The following is a 21,339-nucleotide window of genomic DNA, read 5'->3' as shown; positions in this document are numbered from 1 at the left end:
TTTAAACAGAGCCTTTCACGAACTCAGGGCAACAGAAAGTGCTGTTCAGCCGATGGAATGCTTTTGAAGTGTAGTCAGTGTTGTAATTTAATGACACAGAGAGACAGTTCGACAAAAATGCTGATCCAGCAAATGACAAAATGTGATCTTAAGAACTACACCTCAATGTAAACATTTCATTCTATGTTTCTAAACTTTTCATTATTTGTTTGATCAGATTCAGCAGGTAGAATCCTTGACAAAACAAGGACAAAGCATTCCATTTCTATAAGGCCAGCGTTCATCTTTCCCTTTTCTAGAGTAAAGAGCTTCAGGCTGTTCAGCCTTTCCAGGTGATTATAACATTTGGGATTGAACTTTAATTTTCCTGTTCCTTCTGAGGTATGACCGCAGGAGAAACAGTTCCTAAGGTCTGAGGGATTTCAGTTTGGTCTATTTGTATTCACAAATTCATTCTCTCGGTGTGTCCATTGCCTTAACTGCTCGACCAGAAGGACTCGGTTTCTGTCTGTTTTAATGTTGCTCAGTGTAAATGTCAATCATCCCCCACTTTGTAACATACGGGCACTTAGGCGCTGAGCAGTCTCCATTCAAAAACAAATAGAGCCGGAATTCCCCTCTTGCATGTTTTAAAGCTGCTCTTTTTTGTTTGTCCGATTTTAATATGAAGCTACTCAACTAATATAAATAAAGTTTTGATTGATAAAAATGGGGAACTGAAGCACATTGACACACACAGAGGAACACACACATACATATAAGACCGAGAGTGACAGAGACCCAAGGACAGGCAAACACTCAGAAAACAAAGATATCACAAATTGATTAAGTTTTGTTTTCACAAATCCGACTGCAAATTCCGTAAATGCTTGCAGTTGAACGGCAATAGGGAAAAACCAAAGTGTTTGGCTGTGTTTTTTATTCCATTGAACAGATAATTAGTCCTGTATCTGTAGACGCCTGGTTAAAATCAGGAATGAGAAGTATAGTCGGCTGGATGGGACCCTGGGTGGGGACAATCCATCACCTTAACCACTCCGCTTTCGCCTGCTGACCCTGTGCGCTCACCAGTCGGGGTCATATAAAATCACATAATGATTACAGAAGAGAAGGAGGTCATTCGGCCCGTCATGTTGGCTCTTTGGAGGAGCAACTCAACTAGTCTCACAATGCCGGCCTTTTACCAGTCGCCCTGTAATTTATATTCACATTTCCTCTCCTCGGGATTCCGACCAATCGGAAACACCGCTCACTTTCCTGCTATAAATTTTAGCAGCCTCCCCTCCGCCGGAAGCGATTTGCACGAAGTCCCCAAAATTATCGCCTGCTAGTGGTGGGATTCGAGCCCACGTCTCGTTAGAGACTGGAACTTAAGTCCAGCGACTTAGACCGCTCGGCCACACTACCACGGTGCTTGCAGCCAGTCATCGTCATGACTGGTATTGGCACTGAATGAGAACATAAGCAATCAGACCAGGAGTCTGCCAAAAGGCCCCTGGAGCTTGTTCAGCTACTTCATAAGGTCACGGAGGATCCTGGGCCTCAACACCAATTTCCCAGCCGATCCCTATAGCCCTTGATTCCTTTGCTGTACCTCGTCTTTGTGGCATAAGTGGTGAGTGTGTTCCGATACCTTCAACACCTCTTTGTTCCTTTGTCTGTGACATCTTTTGATTATCTGCTCCTATCACTGCTTGCTTATCCCTACAACCACCAGCCCCCCCAACTTCTCCCCCTCCCCCCCCATCCTCCCCTTAAACCAGCTTATATTTCACCCCTCTCCTAATATTACTCAGTTCTGTTGAAGGGTCATGAGAACTCGAAACGTCAACTCTTTTCTTCTCCACCGATGCTGCTTGACCTGCTGAGTTTTTCCAGGTATTTCTGTTTTTGTTAACTGAAAACTTGGTGGTTTGACATCATCCGGCAATGACATACGTCTCTTCCTCACCCTCTTCCCTTCTTACTTCCATTGCCGTCATAGTTCCGGATTGTGCGCTTTGATCTGATGAAAATATTCCCCAAACTTTGTCAACCATCTGTTGTCCAGTATGTTCTCACACAAACAGGCGTTTAAATATTAATTTCAAACACAATGAGAATAAAAATAGTTCAACTGCGTATATACATCCAATTCATGAGAAAATATAGGATTCAAAGCTGCGAATAGAAATTCATTCTCTGAATATATTACGAGAACTGGAGCACACCATTGCACCGTGTGAAGTTCCATTTAATTTGTGGATGTTATACAACTGGTATCAAGATAACTGGTATTAAAATAATCTCAGAATCAATATAAAGAAACGGTACAAAAAGGGAAACAGTTACAATAATAATGCAATCAACATAATAAAAACATATTAATTTGCCATAACGACAATCCAGAGATATTCGCGAATATTTTCATTTAGAGTCGATATTTCACAGACAGAATTCCACCTGGAGTCGCTCAAGGGCTCCACCTTTGACCAAACCTACAGAGCAGACAGTTCAGCAGTGACACAGGTCAGAGCTGTGCCATGAAACTAACAGATCTTTTCATTATGTTATTGTGGTTTATTGTAAAGTAGGTTTATGGTGGTGAGTGTATGGTTCTGTCTGTGTGATTTAATTGCATTAGGGCCAGATAGGCTGCAAGCTTCAAATTATCAAAATAAATTAGGGGCAAAAGGTATTTTAAATGCTATTGAGTAAACATGGATGAGGCCTTAGCACGTATAGTGTGAAGGAAATTCGCATTTTTAGATAAGTGAAGGAAGTTAAGAAAGGCCAAGTAGTGTATTTATTTTCCCAAAGGTACTGACCATGTTAGCAACATGAAAAATTTTTGTATCATGGGAAAAGTAAATTTCCAAAGACACAAAGAACAACGGAATTTACAGATTAAAGAGAGAGAAACATATATGAAGAGGAATGGAAGGCTATGTTGGGGGGCGATGTAAGATCTAATAGGACCGTGCATAACAACCTTGGGGAAGCCTCCAGCCGCTTTAGCAGACGCCTGCTGTGTCCAGTAACCAAAGGTGGAGGATAGCCTTTGGAATTCCACTGTCAAGTAGGCGCTGTGGTAAATTTGCTTGCTTGCTACTTAAATTTTAAAGCTATTTTGGACTGCTGCCCTAAAGAGGGTGTATAGTTGGGAGTGAGGTTAATTAGGGATTTTGGGATTTGTATTTCGTAACTGTAATCTTATGCATGTGCTTGAAATTATTCCTTTTGTCAATAAATGTTTTAACTTAGTTTTAAAATCTCTAAAGGTGTTAGTGGACTCATTACTTCTGAATTCGGTGCACATATCTTCTCGTAATGAATACAAATTGTAAAACCGTTGTGATAGCGTGGCCACGTTTCCTTTGTGGAAACGGTCCGCCTGGCCGACATCATCTGCTCGGACAGCTCAGCTGGGGATGAAAGGAAACTTTACTCTGTCATGACAGTGCATCGCACATGATGCTACATTTATAACCAGCGTCATAAACTGACGCTGTTATGGAACAGAAGATTAAATAGTGGACTCTCGGAATCATTGCATTTCATGGTCCAGTGAACGATCAGGTTGAGCGATTGCTCTGAAAAGAACTGACGTCATTTTTCTTTTCAATTAACCGCAGATCTGAGCAAGGTGCGACGTCACACAAACATGGCTGACGCCAATTGGCCCGGCAGTGGATGACGCCACAATGCTTTTCGCACGCCATTGGACCGTGATTGGTTATTACCCGCATTGATTCAGGTGCGGGAGATCATGGCCTGTCTCCAGTCTCTGCTGAGCGGTGAAGTTTGAGCCGCCTGTGATCCTGACTCAGGACTGTGACCCCTTGGCATCTTAAAGGTCCCGTGCGCCCACTGAGAATGTCCGAGAAACTGGGAAGCGCAGCGGTGGAGGTTAAATATAAATGCAGCATAGAGGAGAGAAATGTGGTAGAGATTGGGATAGAGACTGAGACAGAGCAACAGATTAAACACTAACATTACCCTTTCCTAAATATCATTCCGAACCCTTCAGGTGGGCCAGCAATTTTTCCCTCCCTTAATCTTAAAATGTTCATCAACAAGCGCCTGAACTCCAGGATTTTAAAGGAAAAACGGCTCTGCATCAGAAGGAAAATGTTGGAAGATATTGGGGTCTGACCAGAAATCTCTGTTGATATTCCCGTGACGGAGGGGGGGGGGGGGGGTGGAGGTACGAGGGGGTCTCTGAGGAGATGCAGCGAAATCCCTGGGGTGATGTTCAGTGAGCACAGGGGGATGATATCAGAGGGAATGGAGCTGGGAGAGAGGATCCCTGGGGTGATGTTCAGTGAGTTCAGGAGGATGGTATCAGAGGAAATGGAGCAGGGAGAGAGGATCCCTGGGGTGATGTTCAGTGAGTTCAGGAGGATGGTATCAGAGGGAATGGAGCAGGGAGAGAGGATCTCTGGGGTGATGTTCAGCGAGTTCAGTTGTTTGTTGCATCAGGCAGCCGCAGGGCCTGGGAATTTCCACGATTGTGCTACCTGGTGTTCCTATTAAACTCCAAACTGTGGTAATAACTTGCAGGATTACTGCTTGAAAATGTGTCTGTGTCAGATCGGCCCCAGCCTCTCGGAATCATCCCTGGGTTTGTACCAAATGTTCTGTGTGCGGTATATGTATATACCTTATTATTTATTTATGCGATATGGGAGCGGCTGTCTGGGTCAACATTGATTGCCCATCCCTAATTGGCTTGAGAAGATGGACTGTGACGTCTCTGCCTTGTGAGTGTTTAATTGGACAAGGTACAGAGAGTCCAGGCGAATGCTCTGGGGTCTTGGGTTCAAATCCCAACATAACAGCTGCTGGCATGTGAATTCAATTAATAAAGTTTGGAATTGAAAACTCGACTCAGTAATAGTGACCATGGCAACAATCACCAATTGTCGTAAAAACCCAACTGCTTCACTACTGTCAGCTGTGGCTCAGTTCATAGCACCCTCGCCTTTGAATCAGAAGGTTGTGGGTTCATGTCCCACTCCCAGAAACCAAGAACTGTGAATGTACTCGAAAGAGTTACATGCGATCTGTTGATAACTCGAAAGAGTTACCCACCTTAGTACTGTCCTTTAGTGAAGGAAATCTGCCACCTACACCCAGCCTGGTCGACATGTGATTCCAGGTCCACAGCAATGTGACTTCACTGCCTGCTGAAATGGCCTCGGAAGCCGGGCTGTTCGGGGCGGCCTTGCCAGTGACACCCACATTTCATTAAAGGATAAAGAGAAAAAAACTTTTATTCTCTATCTAACCCCTACTGCACAGACCCTGGGAGTGCTTGATGGGACAGTGTAAAGGAAGCTTTCTTTCTCCACGCACTGCCCTACATCGGCCTCTGATGAAGCAGAGTCCTGCTGTTTATAATTAGCTGACAGACCAGAATATGACTGAGGCTCCCCTCGCTCTGAGGGAAAGATGTATTAACACGAATGAGTCGCTGGGTGGCGGAGTGACTCTTTCACTGACAGGTCTTCGATTCAAACACATCCCCACATCCCAGACAGGACTGGTGAAAAATACCTGTCTGGAAATGGGGGCGGGGGCGGGGGCGGTGGCGGTGGGGTGGGGTGGGGTAGAGGGGGAACCGTGTAATAGGGAAGGTAGAGTGGTGTCGATGGGCCTTGGAGAAAGGATTTCGTCAGAACCATAGTTTGTTTCACAATAATGATTTATTAACAATTTCAGAGAACATTTTACAAAACAGTTTATTTTAAAGTTAACTGAAATGAATATGAGCGTCACATTCAGAACAGAACACATTCCCTCTGAGCTGCCAACTGTATGTATAATAGTAACAGACACCAGAAAGAGAAAACAGGAGCTCAACATTAAGGGAAGGGGATAATTGTGAATGAGGAATGAGAAAAGTTATTTATTTACACGGGGAATTCAAACTACAGGGGAATTATAAGCTACAATTAGAATACAGCGATAGTTATCTCGAAAATTTCAAACAGGAAGCCAGAAATACCATCCATGATTGTCTCAGTTACAAACTCGGAAACAAACTGAAGGTATTTCATTTTTAGAGTCACCAAGAGGACACATTTTAAATTCGGAATACAGAGATTTCAATGAAGAGCTGATGAAAATCTACAGTGCCCAAAATTCAACCGATCACTTGGTCTGTAGAATAGGATAAAATAATGAAACAGATGTTTAAGATCTGGGACATTTATATTAGAGTTTTAATCAATGAAACACTGAGAGGTTTTTCAAACCGCTTCTGTCAGTTTGAAGTGTGACTGTTTAAACTGTGCTGTCACACAACAGCTCTCTGGCTCTTTGGGAGAATTGGAACTTCGCTGCTTTAATTTGGAATGCTGCAGACAGACTCATATAACAAGGTCATCATAAAATGGCATAACACCGTGTATCCATACCATGGCCCTTCCATCATCCTGTCTCTGTCAGCTTTTTAAAAATGCAAACGAATTAATCTCAGTTTCCTTCTCTCTTATAGTAAACCTGTTATTTTTCTGAATATCAATTAATTGCACAATTCCCTTTGGAAGAAGGAGTTTCTGCAGAGTCCATGCCAAGTTTGCCTTAAAAGTTTGCCTCACTGTTCCCCTCACCCAATGCCATGACGATTTCAACTTGTGTTCCTTACAGAGCTATGCATATGAACATTATTTACTTATCTCTTGATTTCATGTCGAATTGACGAAAGTGCTCATTTTTTTGATCAAACACCTCATTATTTCTGAGTTATTTACATAATCTAATTATATTTGCTCCACAACCCGTTAATCGAGGGAAATCATTGATACAGTTAGACAGAGCCCTGCCAAGGTCACATGTTAAAATAGTTCGTTCCGTTCGTTTGGTTTGAAATAATTTTGTCCTGGGAATGAAATCTTTACAGAATACATATTTGCTTAGGAAAAAGGGCAGTGTTGATCTACCAGAATGCTTGGAGGATTCCAATGGTTAGGCTGAGAGGTCATGACTCTTGTTACAAGAAGACAACTGTTGGTTTCCACCCGGTGCCTCAGTTTGTTTTGAGTGTCATAATGCAGAAGGCTCGGTCCAGCAAATGTCTCAGGCAGCAATCCTTTCTGCTCAATCATTAGGATCACCTTTCTCCTCCTCAGAAGACGAAATTCAACAAACTTTACTCAACAGCATTTTTTACGTTATTCAAGATTCAGTATTTTTTTTTATATTAATGCCTTCGGTTGACTTGAGGCTCTCTGGAATATAGAACAACATCGAATTGCAAACGTGACTAGCAAACAAAAGAATGCCAGACGCCAGGTAATGCACTTGATATGGGTCAGTTTTGAGATTTAGCACAACAGTCAGCATTTCAACTAAATCAAAGAATTTTACAGGAAACAGATTTGAGAGTTATATCTGATCCCTCTTTGTCGTTCTGAACACACATTACTATGCGACATCTTTGACATGGTGAGTAACTGTATTAATCTGTATTGAAAGACGCATTCATTTCTGTTGTTGACTGGACGAACTGCTAATATGTGAGTGCAGTGAAATACGAATATTTATTTCTACTCAACTGTGTCATGAAATCGCAGCACGTCTGATTTTGCTGTATTCATTTTATGACCTCGGGGTGAGAGCAACTGCAACATAGGAGATTCAAGTAAGCTTACAAATCACCCTCATTATTGACTGAACCGGGGTCCTTTCGTGTGTTGGGCGAACGTGATAACCACTATACTACAGAAACTGTCATGTTTCCATTGAGCCTGTCTGGAATGTTAAACTGCGCTGCAACGCAGCAGCACTCTGGGTGTCTGTTGCAGAGAAATGGAATTCAGCTGTAATTAGCAGGAACGCTGCAGCTAGACTGACATAACCGTCTAATCGTAAAGTGGCCGAGCACCGTGTATTCATACAATCGCATGAGGCCCTTCCACCATGCGACCTCTGTCCCCTTTTTAAACGAGCAAACTAATTAATCACAATTTGCTTCTCTCTTTCAATAAACCTGTTTTTTCCTCCTTTTCATTAAATTGCTCAATTCCCTTTTGAAAAAGCAATTTCTGCAGAATCCATGCCTAGTTTGCCTTAATTCACAAGGTTCACATGATGATTTGGACTTGGGTTCCAAGTATACTTTACCATATGAACATGATGTAACTATGCAATTGATCCTTATATCGAATTTATGGAAGTGTTATTTTTTCAGTCTTACTATTTTTACAACCTTATTACTTTTGCTCCACAAACCTTCAATCGAGGGCGTTATATCACAGAGGAAAATGTTTGTGAAGGAGTTTAACAGAGCTCTGCCAAGAGCACATGATTTAATAGTTCCTTTCCTTCATTTGGTTTAAAACAATTATGTTCCTGGACTGGAATCTTACAGAGGATAAATATTTGTGTAGCAAACAGGCCAATGCTGAGCTACCAGAATGTTTGGAGGTTTCCAATGGTTGGACTGAGAGGCCATGTCGCTTGTTGCAGGGAGACAACTGTTGGTTTCACCCTGGTGCCTCAGCTTGTTTTGAATTTCTCAATGTAGACGTGTCCGTCCCGCAAATGTCTCCGGGTGCAATGCTTTCTGCTCAATCATGAGGAACATCCGTCTTATCCTTGGAAGACGAAATTGAACAAACTGTATTTGTTCCGCTATTCTATATTTAATATTTATAATTTATCTGTTATTGATGCCTTCATTTGAATTGAGACTCTCTGAAATATACAGCAAACTTGAATTGCAAACATGACTGATAGATAGAAGAGTGCCAGTCAGCAGGGAATGCAAATCATATGGTGCTCATTTGAAATTGAGCACAGATAGCTTGTAAACAAAATTGAATAATTTTACTGGGAATTGTTTTGAGAATGATTCGTTCATGACATTTGATCCCTCTTTGTTCCAGTTGAGAAGCTTTCTGGCGCATAAATGGCGTCCATATAGAAGACAGGAGGGAAGCCAACAGATCTGCACTGTGCCTCGGTGTCCATAGCTCCCTGGGTCATTTTTTCTGAAATTCTATTCTGAAGACCAATTATTTAAAGAAGTGATTCCGTACCAACTCTGTCATTTCCTCTGGTTCAATTACAGCATCGCTTGCGCCTGTTTTTATGAGCGCACTATAACATGAGATGTCTTTGAGGTGGTCAGTAACAATGTAAATCTGCATCGAAAACCCACTAAATTCTGTTGCTGACCGGACGAACTGCTAAAATGCGTTTTAGCATTTCTTGCTATTTTGACTCCATTCTCTCTTCTCTTGTCCAGTCCCTTCCCATCTACATCCGTGATTCCTCTGACACCCTACATCATATCAACAATTTCCAGTTCCCTGGCCCCAACCACCTCCTCTGCACCATGGATGTCCAATCCCTCTACACCTCCATCCCCCACCGGGATGGTCTGATGGCTCTCCGCTTCTTCCTCAAACAGAGGCCTGAACAATCCCCATCCACCACTACTCTCCTCCATCTGGCTGAACTTGTTCTCACACTGAACAATTTCTCCTTAAACTCCTCTCACTTCCTCCAAATAAAAGGTGTGGCTATGGGTACCCACATGGGCCCCAGCTATGCCTGTCTCTTTATGGGGTTTGTGGAACATTCCTTGTTCCAGTCCTACTCCGGCCCCCTCCCACAACTCTTTCTCCGGTACATCGATGATTACTTCAGTGCTGCTTCATGCTCTCATCTGGACCTGGAAAAATTTATTAATTTTGCATCCAATTTCCACCCCTCCATCATTTTCACATGGTCCATCTCTAACACTTCCCTTCCCTTACTTGACCTCTCTGTCTCAATTTCTGGTGATAGACTGTCCACCAATATCCAATACAAGCCTCCCGACTCCCACAGCTACCTCGACTACAGCTCCTCACACCCCGCTTCCTGTAAAGACTCCATCCCATTCACTCAGTTCCTTCGCGTCTGTCGCATCTGTTCTGATGATGCCACTTTCAAAAACAGTTCCTCTGACATGTCTTCCTTCTTCCTTAACCGAGATTCTCCACCCATGGTGGTTGACAGGGCCCTCAACCGTGTCCGTCCCATCTCCCGCGCATCTGCCCTCACACCTTCCTCTCCCTCCCAGAAACATGATAGGTTCCCCCTTGTCCTCACTTATCACCCCACCAGCCTCTGCATTCAAAGGATCATCCTCCGCCATTTCTGCCAACTCCAGCATGATGCCACCACCAAACACATCTTCCCTTCACCCCTCCTGGCGGCATTCCGCAGGGATCATTCCCTCCTGGACACTCTGGTCCTCTCCTCCATCACCCCCTACACCTCAACCGCCTCCCATGATACCTTCCCATGCAACCACAGAAGGTGCAACACCTGCCCCTTTACTTCCCCTCTCCTCACCGTCCAAGAGCCCAAACACTCTTTTCAAGTAAAGCAGCATTTCACGTGCACTTCCCTCAATTTAGTCTACTGCATTCATTGCTCCCAATGCGGTTTCCTCTATATTGGAGAGACCAAACGCAGACTGGGTGACCACTTTGCAGAACACCTTCAGTCTATCTGCAAGCATGACCCAGACCTCCCTGTCGCTTGCCATTTCAACACTCCACCCTGCTCTCATGCCCACATGTCCGTCCTCGGCCTGCTGCATTGTTCCAGTGAAGCTCAACGCAAACTGGAGGAACAGCACCTCATCTTCCGACTAGGCACTTTACAGCCTTCCGGACTGAATATTGAGTTCAACAATTTTAGATCATGAGCTCTCTCCTCTATCTCCACCCCTTTTCCGACCCCCCCCCCCCACCCCACCCCACTTTTTTTCCAATAATTTAGAAATATTTTTCTTTTCCCATCTATTTCCATTATTTTTAAATGTATTTCCATCCATTGTTTTATCTCTACCTTTTAGCCTTTTTCGATTCCTTCACCCCACCCCACCCCCATTAGGGCTATCTGTACCTTTCTTGTCCTGCTTTCTACCCTTAATTAGCACATTCCTTTAGATAATATCACCACTTTCAACACCTCTTTGCCCTTTTGTCTATGACATCTTTTGGCTATCTCCACCTATCACTGGCCCTCTATCCAGCTCTACTTGTCCCACCCCACCCCCCCCCCCCCCCCCTTAAACCAGATTATATTTCACCTCTCTTCTATTTTTACTTAGTTCTGTTGAAGAGTCATCCGGACTCAAAACGTTAACTGTGTTCCTCTCCGCAGATGCTGCCAGACCTGCTGAGTTTTTCCAGATATTTTTATTTTGGTTTTGAATTTCCAGCATCCGCAGTTTTTTGCTTTTATGCAAAAATGCGTGCCGAGTCAAAAAACGAGTATCTATTTCTACTCAGTGTGTCATGAAATTTCAGCGTTTCTGATTTTTCTGCATTCATTTTAAGGCCCAGATAAGAGCAAAAGCACCATGCCTGAAGCATGCGAGATTCAGGTAACATTCAACAACAAACCTGAACTGCGCAAATTTCCCTGTCACAAAATTAGCAAGCTCAGATAACGTTTGCCTGGTTTTGAGCCAGAGTTTTTTTGTGTGTTAAGCGAATGTGATAACCACTACACTACAGAAACATTGACCAGCCTTGATGGCAGTGAGCCTATCTGGAATGTTAAACTGTGCTGTCCCGCAGCAGCTCTCTGGCTCTTTGGTTGGGGGAAATGGAATTCAGCTGCTATAATTTGGAATGCTGCAGACAGGCTCAGAAAACAATGTCATCATAAAATGGTATAACACCATGTATCCGTACCATGGCCCTTCCATCATCCTGTCTCTGTCAGCTTTTTAAAGGAGCAAACCAATTAATCACAGTATCCTTCTCTCTTTTAATAAATCTGTTATTTTTTCTGAATATTAATTAATTGCACAATTTCCTTAAGAAAAAGGAGTTTCTGCAGATTCCATCCCTAGTTTGCCTTAAATAATACTGTTTCCCTCACCCAATGCCATGAAGATTTAGACCTGGGTCCCCTACATAGCTTTTCATATGAACATTGTTTACCTTTTCTCTTGATTTCATGTCGAATTGACGAAAGTGCTCATTTTTCTGATCAAACATCTCATTATTTCTGAGTTATTTGCACAATCTAATTACATTTGCTCTACAACTCGTTAATCGAGAGTGTTACGTCACAGAGGAAAATGATTGCTACAGTTAAATAGAGCCCTGGCAGGATCACATGCTGAAATAGGTCATTTCGTTCAGTTGGTTTGAAATAATTTTGATCTGGGAATGTAATTTTACAGAATATTTATTTCTTTAGGAAACAGGGCAGTGCTGATCTACCAGAATGTTTGGAGGATTCCAATGGTTAGACTTGAGAGGTCATGTCACTTGTTACAGGAAGACAACTTTTGGTTTCCAGCTGGTGCCTCAGTTTGTTTTGAATTTCGTAATGCAGAAGGCTCGGTCCAGTAAATGTCTCAGGCAGCAATGCTTTCTGCTCAATCATTATGAACACCCTTCTCCTCAGAAGACGAAATTCAACAAACTTTTTTCAGCAATTTTTTACGTTATTCAGCATTCAGTATTAATATATTTCTATTTGTTATTGATGCCCTCGGTTGACTTGAGACTTTCTGAAATATACAACAACATCGAATTGCAAACGTGTTTGGCAAACAAAAGAATTCCAGACACCAGGTAATGCACTTGATATGGGTCTGATTTGAGATTTAGCACAACAGTCAGCATTTCAACAGAATCATCAAAGAATTTTACAGGGAACCAGTTTGAGAATGACGCGTTAATTATATTTTTTCCCTTTGTGAGCACACATTACTATGAGACAACTTTGACATGGTCAGTAACTGTGTTAATCTGCATCAAAAGACCCATTAATTTCTGTTATTGACTGAACGAACTGCTAATATATGAGCGCAGTGAAATAAGAACATCTATTTCCACTCAAGTGTGTCATGAAATCTCAGCACGTCTGATTTTGCTGCATTCATTTTATGACCTCGATGAGAACAAATGCAAGATGCCTGCAAATGGGAGATTCAAGTAAGCGTCAATGGAGCAAATCACCCTTACTATTGAACGAGTACATTTTAATAAAGTTGTTATTGCATTAAAGGTGTTGTATAAATGCAAGTTATTGTTGTCTACTTTAAGGAGCGATTTCATTACCAGTCTCAGTTGAAAAACCATGGGTGCTGTGGCACCAGGGAGAGGATTTGTACTGGCTGGGAGTGAAACGGAATTCACTCGGTCATCCCATTTACTGACACAGCAGCACAGTCACTCTGGAGAGAGACCATCCAGGTAATTCACCAGTACGGGAGGATTTACTCAGTTTTCCCGCCAACTATGAAAGTTCAAAGCATTTGATGGATGTTCAGCACATTCACACAGTAGAGAGGCTGTTTAAGTGTTGTATGCGTGGGCGGTGATTCACCTGTTCTTCCCACCCACTGTGATGCCAGTGAGCTCACATGCGACTGTAGTGGTTGGAATTCTGTTTTTGCTGCTGTTTTGGGGATTCTCGATTAACCATTAATTCCCATTCTCTTTTTTTTATGGTGGGTAATGGAGGGTCCATGCAGTTGGCTTTCGGTATAATTTGTTTCTTAACTTTAGTATTGGACCCTCCGACCCAGCGTCCGCTCCGCAACAGGAAAGCAAATCAGGATACCCTAATTTTGACTTTCAATGGGGGAATGGGTTACCCAGCATTCCCCGCGGTAGAGAATGTCCCCTATCCACACAACAGAGAAGTCAGCGCGCAGGCGCAGTGTCGAACAGTGTTTGAGCTTGCGTGGAGTGAGCAATGGCGATGGAGAGAAGCTTCTTTCTCTGATCCGCAATCGGTGAGGGAGGGATGAAGGGTCTGAGGGAGCGAACGATCCGGTGGGTGGACGGGAGGGCTTCGTAAACATGTTGTGTAAGATGCAGTCTCCCGAATGAGAAGCTACCGGTCCCCGTTTACAAGAGCAGGGGGTCAGCTGAGGGGCTCCTGCTGCTGCAGAGCGGGGTGAACGGAGGAGGAATTTCCAAAGCTTGTGGTCTTGGTAACGGAAAGATCGGCACCAATGGTGGGGTGATTAATATGGGGAATGTTCAAGAGGCCGGTGGGAGATGAACACATGTTTCAGAGGGTTGTGTGGGTGGAGGAGATAACAGAGATAGGGATGATCGCAGCCAGAGGGGAAATCCATTGATTGGAGGGTTGTGTGGGTGGAGGAGATTACAGAGATAGGGATGATTGCAGCCAGAGGGGAAATCCATTGAGTGGAGGGTTGTGTGGGTGGAGGAGATTACAGAGATAGGAATGATCGCAGCCAGAGAGGAAAACAAGGATGAGAATTTTAAAATTTTGCTGCTTCTTAACCGGGAACCTTTGTAGGTCAGTGAACACAGGGGCAGCAGAGTTTTGGATGACCTCAAGATTACAGGGAGGCTGAATGTGGGAGATTGGCTGGGATTGTGTTAGGATAGTTAAGTCTAGAGGTAACAAAGGAATGGATGATGGTTACAGCAGGGGCTGAGCTGAGATGAGGGTGGAGTCGGCGACGTTACTGGGGTGGAAATTGGCGGTCTTGGTGATGATGCGGATATATGTTTGGAAGCTCATCTTCGGGTGAAATATTTTTCCATGGTTGTGAACAGCCTGGTTCAGCCTCAGACAGTTACCAGGGAGAGGGATGGAGTCGGTGGCTGGCAGTGGAGTTTGTAGTGGGGACTGAAGAGAACGGCTTCTGTTTTCCCAATATTTAAATAGAGGAAATTTCTGCTCATCCAGGACTGGATGTCAAACAAGTCAGGACGTTGTGTGGCTTGGAGGGGAATTTGGAGGTGATGCTACCCTGGTCCTAGGTGGTGGATGTTGAGGATTTTGGGGATTCCTTCACAGTTCTGGTCAAGCTGTAGATATATAAAACATATAAAATCTCTCTCTACCCTCTTTTTTTTTCTCTCTCTCTCTCTCTCTCTTCATTCAGCTCAATTTCACAACCGGCCTTTGTGTTTTTCTGTGTTCTCTCCACCCCCTGTTTCTGTTTTAAATCAGCTTCACAGGATATTAGAAGGGGAGGATCTGCAGTCAGAAAACAGCATCTGAAGGAGTTGCCCAATACATCGTAACCTGAATAGCATAGCATCTTGAACATGGAAGGAAAAAGCACTGTTAGCGAAACCATGGAAATGTGGGGACTGTGAGGAGAGATTCAGTTACCCATGTGAGCTGGAAACTCATCGGCGCAGTCATACTGGGGAGCGACCGTTCGCCTGCTCCATGTGTGGGAAGGGATTCTCTCGATTATCCCAGCTGATTACACACCAACGAGTTCACACTGGGGAGAAACCATTCACCTGCTCCGAGTGTGGGAAGGGATTCACTCAGTCATCCAACCTGCTCAGACACCGACGAGTTCACACTGGGGAGAGACCTTTTAAGTGCCCAGATTGTGGGAAGTGCTATAAAAGTTCATGGGAACTGCTGCTCCATCAACGTGTTCACACTGACGAGAGACCGTTCAGGTGCTCTCACTGTGGGACTGGGTTCAAGCGATCATCTCAACTCACGGTACACCAGCGAATTCACACTGGGGAGTTGCCGTTCACCTGCCCCATGTGTGGGAAGGGATTCTCACGATCATCCCAGCTGATTACACACCAACGAGTTCACACTGGGGCGAAACCATTCACCTGCTCCGAGTGTGGGAAGGGATTCACTCAGTCATCCCACCTGCTGAGACACCAGCGAGTTCACACTGCTGAGAGACCTTTTAAATGTTCAGACTGCGGGAAGTGCTATAGAAGTTCTGGGGAACTGATGTCCCATCTACGTGTTCACACTGAGGAGAGGCCATTCAGGTGCTCTCACTGTGGAACTGGGTTCAAGGCATCATTTCAACTCACTGCACACCAACGAGTTCACACTGGGGAGAAACTGTTCACCTGCTCCGAGTGTGGGAAGGGATTTACTTGGCTAGCCAACCTGCTGAGACACCAGCGAGTTCACACTAGGGAGAAACCTTTCAAATGCTCAGACTGTGGGAAGTGTTATATAAGCTCCGGGGGACTGATATCCCATAAACGTTTTCACATTGATGAAATCCAGTTCAGGTGCTCTTACTGTGGCACTGGGTTCAAGCGATCATCTCAACTCACTGTACACCAGCGCGGTCACACCAGGAGAGGCCATTCACCTGCTACTTGTGTGGGAAGGGATTCGCTCAGTTATCCCACATGTTGAGACATGAGAGAGTTCACACTGGGGCGAGGCCGTTCACCTGCTCCGAGTGTGGGAAGAGATTCACTCAGTCATTCACTCTGCTGAGTCACCAGCGAGTTTACAAGTCACGACAGTGATTGTATTTTTCTGCCAATCACATCCAGGACTGAACCATGTGCATTGGGGTCTGTTTCTGCTGATGTTAATAAACTCCAGCCTAGTTGTAGGTGCTAATATTCTGGATATAATTAAAATAAATCAGCTTTCTGTTAAATGCACAGTGTGCCGAGTCTTTTTAATATCTATAACACAAGTTAATTCCTTTGAAGTGCTCTCCCTCTCCTGTTTCCATACTCACCAAAGCTCCTTAGACAGCACCTTCCAAACCCACGACCACTACCATCTAGAAGGACAAGGGCAGCAGACACCATTGACCAATCCATCCTCCTCCAATGCCCCTTCACTGGTGTTCAGCTGGGTGAGACTGCACGCTCCTGATTCCTTTCTTACCGGCTTGTAGCCAGAGAATCACCTGCAGTAGCTGTGATCATTTGAGTTACATTGTTACAAACTCACTCACTCGATAGGTGATCAGGTATCATTGCCCTTTGATATACAAATGTTCCATTATCACGTTCACAGTGACTGTAATTTACAGACCAAGCCTTCTTACCACACCAGCCCTCCTGGATAGATCAACAGAGAAATGCGAGGACTTTATAGTCCACCAGCCAAGATCATAGTGGTAAAAACATTTGATAATTCCCATTAAAATATAAAGCACAGCAGAACAACTGTGCATTGGCCTGTTACAAACTTATTGAAACAGATTCATTGCCACCTCCTCCCTTTCCACGTTCCAGGTCCCCAAGCACACTTTCCCGGTGACACAGTGATCTGTTTGTACTTCTTACAATTTACAATGTGGTCTCTATGCTGTGGAGATTAAATCCAGATTGGGTGACTGCTTCATGTAAAATCACCATTCTCTTTGCAAGTGTGATCCTGAGCTTCTTCTCATTTACTATTTTAATTCTCAGCCTCACTTCAAGTCTGACCTCTTAGCCCTCGGCCTCCTGTACTGCTGCATGAAGCCCAACAGAAGCTCGAGGAACAGCAGCTCGTCTCGTCAGACTCAACGGTAATTTCAATAATTTCATATCATAATCATCACTCCCATTTTTAGGGCAGCAGATGCTGGTAATGGCTCTGCTGTTACCATTTATCCCTCCTCTGAACCTGTCTTATATGTTTACTTGTCCCATTAGTTTCTTTAATTGTCTCATTGTCACACAATGTTGCCTTGCACCATTGTCCCCTTTATCATTTACTCTCTCCAGCCTTCCATCCTGTCACAAGACCGTTTGTTGTTTCCTTCTGTCTGCCCCTGTTTTCTCTGACTCTGGACTTGTTTATAAACTGTTAAATCTGGGAAATTTTCCAATTTGGATAAAAGTTCAACGACCTGAAACATTCACTGTGAATGATGCTGTTTGACCTGCTGAGTGTTTCCAACATTTTCTGTTTTGAGGTCGGATTTGCAGCATCTGCAGTATCTTGTTTTTGGGGTCAGAGTGGATCAGTTTTCTCTCACTTATTGTTACCTGTTTAAAGGTAAAGAAGGAGCTTTTAAAGAATGAGACAACAGTAACTGTCGCCCTGTTGAACATGAAACTAAACTCACTGCTAATTCCTCATCAGTAGCAATTTTAAACACAAAGTTTCCGGCCGGGATTGAAGAGGGGACTTTCTCATGTAAAGTAAACGTGAGAATTACTGCACTAGGGAAATGAGTGCGAATCCCCCCCGGACAAAGGGGAACTGACCATCCATCTCTAGCTCTAATTCCCAAACAGAAAATGCTGCCAAGAATCGGCAAGTCCGGCTGAGTCTGTGGCCGCTCTCAGCTGAAACCGTCACAATGCCCGGGTGATTGACGGTAGCTCCGGACCAATAGGAAGAGGGGGCACGACTGGAGGACCGAGCGGATGCGGCTGGTCCTCCAACCAATCGGAGTGAATGACGGGGCGGGGCCTGGCAGTGACTGGAGCATGCGCAGTGCAGGTAATGGCGATGGGGTGACGGGTCCACAATGGGTAAAGGGGGGGATGGCGGGGCGGAGGGAGCGATGGATCCGGCGGGTGGACGGAGAGGCTCCGGAAACATGTTGTGTAAACCGCAAACCCCGGAAATAAACTGACCGGTCCCCCTCCCCCGTTTACACCGAGCGGGGCCGCAGCTCCCAGATCAATGAAGAGCCGGTTTGTATCAGGCTGGACATTGGTTCCAGAGGCTGGTCCCTGGTCTCCAGAGTCGGTTTTTCGTCATTGAATGTTTACAATGCAGACGGAGGCCATTCAGCCCGTCCTGTCTGTGCTGGCTCTCTGCAAGCGCAAATCAGCTAGTCCCACTCCTCTGCCCTTTCACTAACAAGACCAGCAGCAGATATTACTCATCCCCAGTTACCTGTGGAGAAGATGATGTTTGACCTTTTTGAACCACTGCAGTCCGTGTGGTGAAGGTGCTCCCACAATGATGTGAGGTAAGGAGTTACAGGTTATTCACCCAACAATGATGAAGGAACGGTGATATATGTCCAAATCAACAACAACAATGTGTATTTATATCATGTCTTTCATGTAATAGACCTTTCCAGGGTATTTCACAGGAATGTTATAGAGCAACACTAGACACAGTCATGTAAGGAGATATGAGAGCAGATGGCCAAAGGTTTGGTCAAAGAGGTAGGTTTTAAGGATAATCTTAAAGGTAGAAAGAACAATAGAGAGGGGCAGAGGTTTATGGAGGAAATTCAACAGTTTATGGCCTTGGCAGCTCAGGGCGTGGACACCAAGGATGGAGGAATTAAAATTGGGAATGCTCAGGAAGACGGAATGAGAGGAGTGCAGAGAGCTTGGAGGGTTATGAGGCTGGAGGAGATTACAGAGATAGTGGGGGTGAGACCATGGAGAGATTTAAAAACAAGGATGAGAAATTTAAAATTTTGGTGGTGCTTACCTGGAGCCTTTGTTGGTCAGTGAGCACAGGGGTGATGGGTAAACAAGATTCAGTGTGAGTCAGCACACGGGCAGCAGAGTTTTGGATCACCTCAAGATTAGAGGGAAGTTGAATGTGGGAGGCTGGCCGGGAGTGCATTAGGAGAGAATATAAGAAATAGGAGTGGAATAGGCCATTCAGCCCTTAAAGCCTGCTCCGTCATTCAATGAGATCTTCTATTTCAACAACATTTTCCTGCACTATCCCCATGTACTTTGATGTTTTTAATATGAGAAATCCAGCAAACATACAAATTAGGAGCAGAAGTAGGCCACTCGGCCCCTTGAGCCTGCTCTGCTATTCAATATGATCATGGCTGATCATCAGCACCACATTCCTGCATACTCCCAATTACTTTCCACCCTCTTGCTTATCAAGAATCTATCTACCTCTGCCTTAAAGATATTCAAAGACTCTGCTGCCACTACTTTTTGAATCAATCTCAAAAATATCGATTTCAGTCTTGAATTTGTTCAATGACTGAGCCTCCGCAGCTCTCTGAGGCAGAGAATTCCAAAGGTTTGCCACCCTCTGAGAGAAGAACCTCCTCCTCATCTCAGTCCCAAATGGCCGGCCCCCTATTCTGAGACTGTGGCCCTTAGTTCTAGAACCTCCAGCCAGAGTTAAGTCCAGAGATAACAAAGGAATGGATGACAGTTTCAGCAGCAGATGAGCTGAGCCTTGGGTGGATTCGGGCAATGAGGTCTTGGTGATGATGTGGATATGTGTTTGGAAGTTCATCTTGGGGTGAAATATTTCACCATGGTTGTGAACAGTCTGGTTCAGCGTTAGATAGTTGTTGGGGAGAGGGATGGAGTTGGTGGCCAGGGAATGGAGTTTGTATTAGGGACTGATGACAATGGCTTTCATCTTTCCAATATTTAAGTGAAGGAAATTTCTGCTCATCCAGTACTGGATGTCAGACGTCAGAATATGTATGGCTTGGAGGGGAACCTGGAGGTGTTGGTGTTCACATACACCTGCTACCCTGGTCCTTCAAGGTTGAGGACTTGGGAGATTTTGTCAAATTGTGGTTCAAGTTGTAGGTCTATAAAATGCCTTCCCATTGCCTCCTGTCTCTCGCACATCCCTCTCTCTCTCCCACTTGTCTCATGCCCTCTCTCTGTCTCTCCCACTTCTCTCTCTTTTTCTCTCTCTCCATCTCTCTTGTCAAAATAGAATTCTCTACCCCAGAGGGTTGTGGATGCTCCATCATTGAATATATTTAACACTGAGATGCGGAGATTTTTGGTCTCTCAGGGAGTCGAGAGATATGGGGTGCAGGCAGGAAAGTGGAGCGAATACCAAGATCAGCCACGATCATGTTGAATCGTGGAGCAGGCTCAACAGGCCGTATTTCTTGTGTTCTTATAGAAGCCAGAGTCTTGTGTAGCCCAGATTGGGTGTCAGGTTCCCTTCCCTGAAGGACATTAGTGAACCAGTTGGGTTTTTTTGACAATCCAGCAGTTTTCATGGTCACTTTTTCCTAGTGTCAGCCCCACAAAATGCCAGGAAAAACTCAGCATGTCTGACAGCATCTGCGGAGAGGAATACAGTTAACGTTTCAAGTCCGAATAACTCTTCATCAGAACTAAGGAACAATAGAAAAGAGGTGAAATATAAGCTGGTTTAAGGGGGGGGGTGGGACAGGTAGAGCTGGATAGAGGGCCATTGATAGGTGGAGATTGCCAAAAGATGTCATAGACAAAAGGACAAAGAGGTGTTGACGGTGGTGATGTTAGTTAAGAAATGTGCTAATGGTGACATTAAGGGTAGAAAGCAGGACGAGCAAGGTACAGATGGCCCTAGTAGGGGTGGGGTGGGGTGGGGGAAAGGATCGAAATAGGCTAAAAGGTAGAGATAAAACAATGGATGGAAATACGTTTAAAAATAATGGAAATAGGTGGGAAAAGAAAAATATATATAAATTATTGGAAAAAGGGGGATTGGAAAGGGGGTGGGGATGGAGGAGAGAGTTCATGATCTAAAGTTGTTGAACTCAATATTCAGTCCGGAAGGCTGTAAAGTGCCTAGTCGGAAGATGAGGCGCTGTTCCTCCAGTTTGTGTTGAGCTTCACTGGAACATTACAGCAGGCCAAGGACGGACATGTGGGCTTGACAGCAACGTGGTGTGTTGAAATGGCAAGCGACAGGGAGGTCTGGGTC

At 44.4% G+C, this 21,339-nt stretch overlaps 1 protein-coding gene across 1 annotated transcript in view; it reads left to right on the top strand.

The window, feature by feature from the left end:
- LOC144673462 (uncharacterized) overlaps positions 1-21,339 on the top strand; it is a 104,994-nt gene that overhangs the window by 72,441 nt on the left and 11,214 nt on the right. The window contains 2 exon segments of the mRNA XM_078535283.1: positions 15,144-15,921; positions 17,157-17,257. Of these exon segments, the coding sequence (XP_078391409.1) occupies positions 15,144-15,921; positions 17,157-17,257 (879 nt within the window).

This window comes from Cetorhinus maximus, unplaced genomic scaffold (assembly GCF_964194155.1).
Source record: "Cetorhinus maximus unplaced genomic scaffold, sCetMax3.hap1.1 HAP1_SCAFFOLD_368, whole genome shotgun sequence".
NCBI classification, from domain to species: domain Eukaryota; kingdom Metazoa; phylum Chordata; class Chondrichthyes; order Lamniformes; family Cetorhinidae; genus Cetorhinus; species Cetorhinus maximus.
This window is presented reverse-complemented; position numbering and strand designations above follow the sequence as displayed.